Source organism: Engystomops pustulosus, chromosome 1 (assembly GCF_040894005.1).
Source record: "Engystomops pustulosus chromosome 1, aEngPut4.maternal, whole genome shotgun sequence".
NCBI classification, from domain to species: Eukaryota; Metazoa; Chordata; class Amphibia; order Anura; family Leptodactylidae; genus Engystomops; species Engystomops pustulosus.
Genome location: NC_092411.1, coordinates 17,890,206 through 17,901,740, shown reverse-complemented (window position 1 = coordinate 17,901,740; position 11,535 = coordinate 17,890,206). Strand labels below are relative to the sequence as shown.

At 44.7% G+C, this 11,535-nt stretch overlaps 1 protein-coding gene across 1 annotated transcript; it reads left to right on the top strand.

Annotated features, from left to right (window-relative positions):
* On the top strand, positions 1-10,558 carry GOLPH3 (golgi phosphoprotein 3). Its single transcript, XM_072134311.1, has 4 exons — positions 1-461; positions 7,549-7,680; positions 8,657-8,771; positions 8,955-10,558. Exons 1-4 carry the CDS (start codon positions 267-269, stop codon positions 9,377-9,379), a joined length of 867 nt encoding a protein of 288 aa, XP_071990412.1. The 5' UTR covers positions 1-266; the 3' UTR covers positions 9,380-10,558.
* Positions 10,559-11,535: the final 977 nt, after the last annotated feature.

The following is an 11,535-nucleotide window of genomic DNA, read 5'->3' as shown; positions in this document are numbered from 1 at the left end:
GCCTCACAGCTGTGGAGAGTGTTTCCCGCCTTCTCTTGACGTCACTTCCGCCAGTAGTCTCTCGCCTCCTCCTCTCGCACAGCCGCTGCCACATTCTCTGGTGACGTCAGCGGGAGCCGCCATCTTGGCCAAGTACCGAGAAGCAGCTTGTTCCCCGCAGCGGAGCGCAGACCCGGGGGAGGGAGAGAGCGCGGCCTGATGAGCGCAGCCTGGGCCGCCAGATAGCCCTCCCCCGCCCCATACGTTACCGCAGCGCCCCCCTAGTCATGACGTCCGTCACCCAGCGCAACTCCGGCCTAGTGCAGCGCCGCACCGAGGCCTCCCGCGGCGACCGGGAGAGGGCGGCCGAGGGCCAGACCGAGGAACGGGAGGAGCAGGAGGATGAGGACCGGGCCGGGGACAAGGAGGCCAGGCTCACCCTCATGGAGGAGGTGCTGCTGCTGGGACTCAAGGACAGGGAGGTGAGATAGACCTTATATATGTGTCTATAGGGGATATGTCCCTTCACCCCATGTACATATATATATATGTGTGTCTATAGGGGATATGTCCCCTCACCCCATGTACATATATATGTGTGTGTGTCTATAGGGGATGTCCCCTCACCCCATGTATGTGTGTCTATAGGGCAGTGATGGCAAACCTTTTAGAGGCCGAGTGCCCAAACTACAACAAAGACCCGCTTATTTATCGCAGAGTGCCAGCACAGAAATGTAATTTGTGATTTATACTCCCTTCTGTCACAGCTTTCATTGATACCAGCCCCTGAGGACACCAATAAAGCAGAAAATACTCCCAGGTGGAGCTGTCACTTTAAAATACCTCTGCACAGCAAGTCCTGGGCTGTCTGGGACTGCAGGAAGATACCTGGAGTCCTCTCTGGTGATGGCCTGAGTGCCCACAGAAAGGGCTCCGAGTGCCACCTCTGGCACCAGTGCCATAGGTTCGCCATCACTGCTATAGGGGATGTCCCCTCACCCCATGTGTATATATGTGTGTGTCTATAGGGGATATGTCCCCTCACCCCATGTCCATATATGTGTGTGTCTATAGGGGATATGTCCCCTCACCCCATGTATGTATCTCTATAGGGGATGTACCCTCAAGGTGTATAGATATAATATATTATTACTGAGGTATATGTCACAATCAGGGGAGACCCCACTACTCACCCCCATGTATTATGTGTAATAATGGGGTATATTTCTTCAAGGGATACTGTACACCTTGGTGTGCCCCCATGTGATTGGGACATGAGGGGAACAGCCTCTTGTACATATACATGTCATCATCACTGGGATCTCACTCACCGTGTTTTTACTGAGGTATATGTCCCCATGAGGAGAGACCCCACACCTCGGCACTCATTATGTGTTACTGGGGTATTTAGAGGATCCCATTGTTTGACTATTATTACTTTGGCGCTAGGAGTGTCTGTTAGATCCATTATGTGACTAGTATACTTTGTATTTTTCTCGTAGGGTCATTTATTTGACAGGTTGTCCCTTTTATGTCTTGTAAACAATAAGGTCTAATAATAAATCTGCAAAGAGTTTGTATGTTCTCTCCACATCGCTAACTTATTTCAAAGTGCTGTACAAATTATGGTTGACACATATAGACAGAACAAAACATTAGAGTGATAATATAGTGAGATGAAGCAATAGGAGTGATTCTCCTTCTTACTAGACCCAAAAAACATACTGGTAGGTTGATTAGATTGTGAGCCCCATTGGGGACAGGGACCAATTTGGCAAGCTCTGTGCAGCGCTGCGAAATCTGTAGACTTTTAGTGGCCCAGAAATTAATAAAAATCATTTTATAGTAGCCTCTCAAGTAAATTTGAATATATGACAAGATTTTTATTAATTTCTGGGCCACTAAAAGTTTTCTAGAAAATAAAGAACATGGCTGCTGTGTATTAGAGGAACCTGCCACTGGGTCTTGCTTATTAGGTAGATCCGTGATGGTAGGTTTCCTTCAAAGAAAATCTACCATCAAGTGTCCAACCAGGGACACTTGCACATAGATCCAGTAATCTTATATTCGTTATCCATGGCCTCCATCCTTCTAAAATCAGTTTAGGCTTATGAGCCAGAAGGGCTTTGGTGGGGTGTTACCAGAACCTTTCCATGCTGTAGGTTCACAGGCTGTTACACTGTCTCCTTCCCTTGCACCCGCTGCACAGTGTAACAGACTGAAGCTACAGCACAGGGAGTTCTGGTATCATGCCCTAATTAGCATAATGTTAAAACTACTCAACTTTCTCATGTAGGGTGTAAAATGTACCTTACAGACTGCAGGGGGAATTTCGCCATCTTCAATTTTGTAATACTTTGAAACCCGCTGCTGGTGTCCTATTAAAGATAAGATTCTCATCTTCCACATCGCATCAAGCTTGTAGTTCTGTGATCAGAGCCGGATCTTTATCTCGGCTCACATTTCCAGCCATGTCTTTAGCTGTCTGTATCTCTGGTTCTGTAGATCACACCAGAAGCATGTTTCTAGGTGCTTTAGAATCAAAGATAGAGGCATCTGAAGTGACCCTACCCTGAAGTCTCTAAGCATGACTCCTCACAGAGAGTCCTTGTGTTTGGATCCCAGCAATAGGCTGTAATCTGGCCTGTCATTGTTTGGTTTCCCTCCACTGCCCCCACAGGGGAAATCGTGTATTACTGTCCATTCACATTCATGGATCCAATGTTCTTAGTGCCGGGTGGGTGAAACTAATTGGAAGGTATAATGGTTATACGCAAACCTCCATCTTCATATTGGTATAAAAAGCAAAATTGGGTGTGTCCTGGACAGACATTATCCCTGCCCTTTTACCCTTGATGGGTTTACATGGTGGTCCAAGCAGTTTTTGCACAGCTAGGCTGCTCCAGAACATCTTGGAAGATAAGGGTTGTTCCTTTTGTCAGGAGAGACACTTTGTCTCCTAATGGACTTTGTATAACATATATAGTGTGTATTCCATGCTGTTACAGTGCCCTCCTAATACCAGACTTGGCTGTGCATGTCTTAGGAGTGACATATTCAGCTCGGCTAAACAGCGATGGGGCCAACTGATCCCTACATAGTTTTCTTCTGATGCTGTGTTATGGATGTCTTTCCTGGGGCTCTAGTACGGACACCAGGTGCAAGCAATAGACATTCCTTCAGGGCTGTTTAGGGGAGAGATGAGGTAGCTAAGCCCAATAGTAATAATTCATCCTGTCGTGTGGCAGATTTACATCTATCAGTTATCCATATTCCCAGCCCTCAGACACCCGCTTTATGATAATAAAAAGGGGCAACTTGATCAATCAAGTGTAGCCATCCAGGGAAAGCTGGGTGTTCACAGTGGCGGTGCCTTGGTGCGAAAGAACCATCACTTTGGGGCGTCAGTGGATTTTATTACAACAAGATGACTCGTTTTGTCATCACAATGAGGTTGTCGTCAGGAGAGGAGGCAGTATAATGGAGCCCGGGTAATAATAGTTCATCCTTTTTCTTCTTTATGTAGTCCTATTATCCAGGCGGCATTATACTGCTGCCTCATACTGATATCTGATGTAGAAATGCATTGTCATAATAACATCCACTGAAACTCCTAATTGTCCCAACAATCCCAGACTTTCTCCAAGATCATTGTGACTGCACTTTGTTGTCGAAGGAAGAAGCATTATAAGACTCTGGGTGGAGGGATCTGTATATTAGGAAACTGCTATGTGTGCAATTCCCTAATTTGATGTAAATGGTACATAGGACGCTGCATCTGATGGATATTGGTGAATTGTGTATCCCCTATAGTGACTTGTAGTGAGGCAACGGTAATGCATGGATTTTTTGCTCTTCTCCACAATCTATACAGAGGATAAATGTGTCTACTCACAAGTGTGAACATGTAGACTGCAGCCAGTGTTATGTTTTGTCCCTGGAGAGATGTGTAATCAGACCTTTGTGCATGTTGTTAGTAGCAGCAGGACTGTGAAATATTAATTGATATTCCGGAATTGTATCTTCTCTAAATGCTAATGGGGTTTGCCCTCAGGGCTCATTCACATGGCCGTCTGCCGGGACATGCATGCGGCCGCAAATTTGTCTCCATAGATTGCAATAGCGGCACGGCGCAGATACGGTGCCACACATGTGTGGCACCGATCCGGGCCGCACACCGCAAAAAGATAGAGCATGCTCTATCTTTCGGCGTGTGTGCGGCCGTGCTCCGCTATTCTCTATGGAGGGAGGAGCCACCTCCTCCTCCACTCCAGCACATGGCGGGCATACCGCGTGTGAATGTACCCTCACACTGCTGTGCTCTGTGCTTTCTTCAGGCAGTGTTAGGTCCCTGGAGTGATGAGTAATATGTGACTGTGATATATGGATTTACATTCCAGGATTCATTTTATTTAGATAAAGTTAATATTTCATTTTCTAATAAACGTATTGTTGTAATCGTCCTGTGACGTTAATTGTAATACATCACTAAGGGAAATGTAGATTGTATTACAGAGCCCCTCCTATTAGTTGCATTACTTGGCGGCCGAGTTTTACTGCAGTTCTGCTGCTTGTTGTTACATCGAAAGGCTTTATGTACACGTCCGCAAATGGCGGCTGTGAGCTAGCCGCAAAAACGGCAGCCAGGTTACAGCCACCACAGAAGTGCATTGTGCATGTGTGCGCTGGGCAGGTCCCATTCCTGTAGGGATTTATTTGCGGCCACTCTGTTCCTTGTGGATGAGGGAGAGGTAGCAGCACTCGCGCCCTCCTACTCCACTCACTGGAGGCTCACAGCACACGTCTGCTTACACTGTGTGCATGGAGCCCAAGCCAGTAATCACGTCACACTATCTACACCCTCTTTACAAACAAGGTCAGAAAAGGCCTTAACCACGAATACAGTGTGCTCATAATACAGATGGATATTTGTTACACTGCAGTATTAGTCACTGATATCACCATGTTCCAGGGCCTTTTTATTTTTTATTTTTTTTTGAGGAAGTGTGACTAAACATGGCGGCTGCTCTGCCAGGAAAAAGCCTTCGATATGTGATCCCGGGTATGTGCTGCCTAGCAACCTGCAAGGTGACCATGCTGGAAGTATATAACACCTACTATCCTGCCACAGCCATCAGCACTGCTCTGTATTACTGGAGAAAATAGCCGGGTATAGATACATGACATTACATTACCCAGAGCTGCACTCACTATTCTGCTGCTGGTGCAGTCACTGTGTACATACATGACATTACTTATCCTGTGCTGATCCTGAGTTACATCCTGTATTATACCCCAGAGCTGCACTCACTATTCTGCTGCTGGTGCAGTCACTGTGTACATACATGACATTACTTATCCTGTACTGATCCTGAGTTACATCCTGTATTATACTCCAGAGCTGCACTCACTATTCTGCTGCTGGTGCAGTCACTGTGTACATACATGACATTACTTATCCTGTCCTGATCCTGAGTTATATCCTGTATTATACCCCAGAGCTGCACTCACTATTCTGCTGCTGGTGCAGTCACTGTACATACATGACATTACTTATACTGTACTGATCCTGAGTTACATCCTGTATTATACCCCAGAGCTGCTCTCACTATTCTGCTACTGGTGCAGTCACTGTGTACATACATGACATTACTTATCCTGTACTGATCCTGAGTTACATCCTGTATTATACCCCAGAGCTGCTCTCACTATTCTGCTACTGGTGCAGTCACTGTGTACATACATGACATTACTTATCCTGTACTGATCCTGAGTTACATCCTGTATTATACTCCAGAGCTGCACTCACTATTCTGCTGCTGGTGCAGTCACTGTGTACATACATGACATTACTTATCCTATACTGATCCTGAGTTACATCCTGTATTATACTCCAGAGCTGCACTCACTATTCTGCTGCTGGTGCAGTCACTGTGTACATACACAACATTACTTATCCTGTACTGATCCTGAGTTACATCCTGTATTATACTCCAGAGCTGCACTCACTATTCTGCTGCTGGTGCAGTCACTGTGTACATACATGACATTACTTATCCTGTACTGATCCTGAGTTACATCCTGTATTATACCCCAGAGCTGCACTCACTATTCTGCTGCTGGTGCAGTCACTGTGTACATACATGTCATTACTTATCCTGTACTGATCCTGAGTTACATCCTGTATTATACTCCAGAGCTGCACTCACTATTCTGCTGCTGGTGCAGTCACTGTGTACATACATGACATTACTTATCCTGTACTGATCCTGAGTTACATCCTGTATTATACCCCAGAGCTGCTCTCACTATTCTGCTGCTGGTGCAGTCACTGTGTACATACATGACATTACTTATCCTGTACTGATCCTGAGTTACATCCTGTATTATACCCCATAGCTGCACTTACTATTCTGCTGCTGGTGCAGTCACTGTGTACATACATGACATTACTTATCCTGTACTGATCCTGAGTTACATCCTGTATTATACCCCATAGCTGCACTTACTATTCTGCTGGTAAAGACATTGACCAGTAGCTTGTTGCCAGACAATTGTGTTACTTTTGCTAGACCTGATGTTCTATAAACTGCACATAACCAGACAACAGTGTGTAGACATTGAGAAAGCAAGCAATTCTGGGAACTTTAACTCAAGGATGCAGAATTGTAAATGTATCACTGGAGTATAACCTTAGTGGAAGCCAGTGATATAACCTAGGAATTTTTATAACCTTAACATTTCTCCAGACAAACTAGAAAAGTGTGACCTGATGCCCTGGGTTATTCAGTCTCGCACGGAGTTGTGACTTTGTACAGCAGACTTGTAGGTCTTCTGATGCGCCTTAGAGGCGATCCCAGTACAGTCTAGTGCAGTGATGGCTAACCTATGGCACTGGTGCCAGAGGTGGCACTCAGAGCCCTTTCTGTGGGCACTCAGACCATCACCAGAGAGGACTCCAGGTATCTTCCTGCAGTCCCAGACAGCACAGGACTCGCTGTGCACAGAGGTATTTCATAGTGACAGCGCTACCTGGGACTATTTTCTGCTTTATTGGGGTCCTCCGGTGTTGGTATCAATGAAAACTGTGACAGAGAAGGGAGTATAAATCACAAATTAAATTTCTGTGTTGGCACTTTGCGATAATTACGCAGCTCTTTGTTATTGTTTGGGCACTCGGCCTCTAAAAGGTTCGCCATCACTGGTCTAGTGGATCTGACTCACTCATCTGTATTCAGAACCTGGGGCGATGTAATTAGTAATTTCCTGGTATAGTGTTCCAGAAGTCTAGTGAGCAAGGAATGTAAAAAGCTAGTGACTTTTCCAGTTGTTAGATTTTATAGATAGTTTACAGCAACAGTCTGTAAGTCGTGTGTATTGTCTCCGTACATCAGCCTGGCTCCAGCTCCTGGACACACATCCCTCACACCTTTTTGATGTGACGGGTGTACTGTCTTTTGATTTATTGACTTGTGTTGATCCTAGATTAGGTTAACTAGGATATAGTTATGACCTCAGGGTTATATGAAGAGTCCAGTGTTAATCAGTGCTCTGTGCTTTCTTCTCCAGGGCTACACATCTTTCTGGAATGACTGTATATCTGCAGGTCTACGCGGATGCATGCTAATCGAGCTTGCCTTCAGAGGGCGAATTTCCCTGGAAGCCGGAGGGATGAGGCGCAAGAGTCTCTTAGCAAGAAAGGTATGATATTGCATCAAATATCCATAAGGGTCCGTGCGTCAGGGGAACATTAGACCAGTTGTAACACTACTACCATTACAAGAATTTGCGGCACCAGAAATGAATAGCAGCAGCATCTGAAGACCATGTTCACTCCTGGGTTTTGTTGCTATCTGGTCACTGTAAAGAGTATTGTATTGCAATCTTCACAGCATGCTTATTAACCTTGTATGCTCCGGGAACCCTGGAATGATTGTGAAAGGGGACCAAATGGGGGACCAATCGCCTCACCTGTCACAGTACAGGATTAGGCTATTGATCCTGCCTCGGTCACTGTGCAGAAGCGATCAGTGCAATAGGGTGGACAGGTCCTTCATTGTATCGCCGCTGCTGTGCTATCGTTTGTGATCGGGCAAATCGGTGACCTGTACTGAATTGCTGAGCTCCAGTCACATGATCTTCCATCTGTAAGTAGTGAACTGCCAGGATTGATGGAGGGAGGAAAATGGTTTCATGCGTATTTATCCACATGAGGCTTGTTTCAAAGGAGTAAAAATGCTTGTACAGGCCTTGATGTACCTCTGATTTTCATTATTTTGTATGAAAGCTTTAAATAATGGGCAGGCTTCTGCTTCTCCAAGCTGACTCCACATCTCCGTAAAGTTGAGTCCACATATCGCTTGCACGGACTCCTATATTTTGATTACGGTGTGGATCCTGAACCTGTACCTAAAATCATTGATATTTTATTGATCACTTTATCATCACTATGTACTCCATGATATATTTGAAGCTGCAGTGTCACATCGTCACAGTGATGCTACAAATAAACTTTGCATGTTCTATATAAAGTTGAAGTATCTGATGATCCTGAAAATCTTATTGACAACAAAATGAGCACATAATGGGCTTGGCTGCTAAGGACCAAGTAACGAGTACTAATCAGACGTTAATTGTATGATTAAATCCTTACATTTATATATTATTATTCCTTCAGGTTATCTGCAAATCTGATGCTCCCACAGGCGATGTTATGCTCGACGAAGCCTTAAAACACATTAAAGAAACCCCAACCCCAGAGACGGTGCAGAGCTGGATTGAACTACTTAGCGGTATGTTATCCCTATTTCCCTTCTCCTTGTGGATAGTTTAGCCACTAAAGCGTCTATAGGTTCTTGGAGAAATGTGTGTGACTACCCCCTATAGCCATGTGTGTGTGACACCTATAGCCAATTATTAGAACTGAATGGATGTGTTTGGATTATGCACTAAAAGACTTTATTTGTATCTTTCAGGTGAGACCTGGAACCCCTTGAAGCTCCATTTCCAACTCCGTAACGTCCGCGAACGCCTGGCTAAGAATCTAGTGGAGAAAGGAGTCTTGACAACGGAGAAACAAAACTTCTTACTATTCGATATGACCACGCACCCCCTCACCAACAACAACATCAAGCAACGTCTCATCAAGAAAGTGCAAGAAGCCGTTCTCGACAAGTGGGTGAAGGATCCTCACCGCATGGACAAGCGTTTACTGGCCCTCATCTATCTCGCCCACTCCTCGGATGTCATCGAGAACGCCTTTGCCCCGCTCCTAGACGACCAGTACGACTTGGCCATGAAGAGAGTCCGACAGCTCCTCGACCTGGACCCTGAGGTGGAGGCCATAAAGCCCAATGCTAATGAGATCCTATGGGCTGTCGTGGCCACATTTACTAAGTAAAAACCAGTGAACGTGGCAGTGTCCATCCACCGGAAAAACAGTTGTTTCCACTCAACATTTTCTGTAATTCTGCTTTAGACTCGGACGCTGACGCGTTTCTGTTCAGAGTAAACTTATTGCCATATTGGCATTCCAGTCCTCCATATGTTTGTGCACCTCACAGACCCGGTTTTCGGGTTCGTTCTCCAACTCCTGCACATTTTTTTTCCAGCATGGAAAATCCTAGCGAAACGCGTGTCACACAAAGATGGCCTTTCAGTCACCAAAGTCTATCCGGCTCTGTCCCATTTCTCCGATTATGCTTTCTGAATAATTACAAACCTTTTTAACCCTCCCCTTCCCTTTTAAGCTGCTCTGTGGCACTTGCCCCCTCAAACTTGTAAATTTACAAAAATCAGGATTATTTTAATTGTCTTGAAGCCCCCACTTAGAGAACATTCCATGAAATAGTGTAAATAGTTACCATTGTATAGTTACAACAAAACAGAAAATTTACAAATGGCGTCGCTTCAGAGTATTTTGGGTTTACACCCGGCGTCTGGCCCGATATCTTGCACATTTTCGGCTTTGATCTGCCGGTTTCCCATCACAAACATGTGAACCACAGTCGCTGTGCTACATGTGTCATCTTATTCATGGTTGCATGTGCTGGCAGCACCGTCGTCCTGTTACATTTTGTTTTTTAGTTTTGTTTTTTCATTTTTCTTACACTTTTTTTGGTGCTTTTTTTTTTTTGCTTTTGTGTATTTAATTTCCCCAATCTGACATCCATTGCTGCGTCCTCCTGTAGAGGCTTCAACACGCTCAGTACCCGTCTGCATGCGCGTGTTTGTGACTACAGATTCTTCTCAACAGGAATCGACAAAAAAAAAACCCCTCTTAAGTCCTTTTTTATAGCTATATAAATAAATGTGTCTGTACAATTCTGCTTCGCACATTGTTTGCCCTCCATGTTGCCTGTTCCATTTCTTCCATAGTCTCGCTCTGTACATAGGATATGTTGATGCTCCTACCCCCCCTTTCCCATGGGATCTCTGTACATGTAGTCGCAGGAGCAGCATAGCCCAGGGGGCAGCAGTATAGTGTGAACGGAGAGCAGAGATGCAGTCATCAGATTCCCTCTGTATACTAGCTTTTTATTATTCGGTAAATAAACGATGATCTTTAAAGTGCCTGAAACTGCTGATTTCTGTCTTTTTATTTGGATCCGTGGTCACACAGTATGAGACGTTTTTGTGGTGTCGTTTTGCTAAATCTGTTTTTCTACTTGCAGCCTCCTCGTCGTAGTAGATATGTGAGGGCCGTCCTTCCGGGATGCTGCTGCCTTCACCAGATCATATGTAACTGCAGTGATTTCTCCTTCTATTGCTCTTCTTTGTGCTGACACTTTTAATAAAATTACAATGGAATCTTGATTCGGAGCATTAAAACGTTCTGGGAACATCATATAATCCAAATTGTTCATACGCACTGGAAAAAAAAATTCTTAGTTCCCCCTTTTTAATGAAGTGTGGAGACAGGTTCCCTTTAATGAAATAAAAAAACACAATTGTCACAGAAATCACTTGAACCTAATAAAAGTAAAAAAAATTCCATAAAAATTGACAAAAGGAAGGCAGACATTGCTTTTCATTCCGGTTTCAACAGAATTAAAAAACAAAAAAAAACCTCATGAATCTGTCCTGGAGGGAAATGATGGTTCCCTTAACTTAATATTTTGTTGCACAACATTTTGAGGCAATCACACGATTTCTGTAACTGTCCATGAGACTTCTGCCCCTCTCGGCTTGGGCTCAGTCGCAGGTCATGGGTCTTGCAAAATACACTGCAAAAAATAAATTAATAAATAACACTAAAAATGGCTAAGAGAATAATATTGGACTATTCTGACGTGGCTTCTATGAGCCCAGACCTTTAAGGGCATCTACCACCAGGATGAAGGACTGTATGCAAATGAATCAGAGGGGCTCCAGGCTCCATAGTTGTTAATGGAGCCTGGAGCCCCTCAGGCTAATTTGCATACAGTCTTTCATGTGTCACGTCCAGGGAAGGGAGACCCTGGGACCATGGCATGTGCATCAGGAACCCCGTGTTGTAGACACTTCCTCCTGGTCCTAACATCTGCTCCAGGTTGTTCTCAGTAATTATCTGCTTTA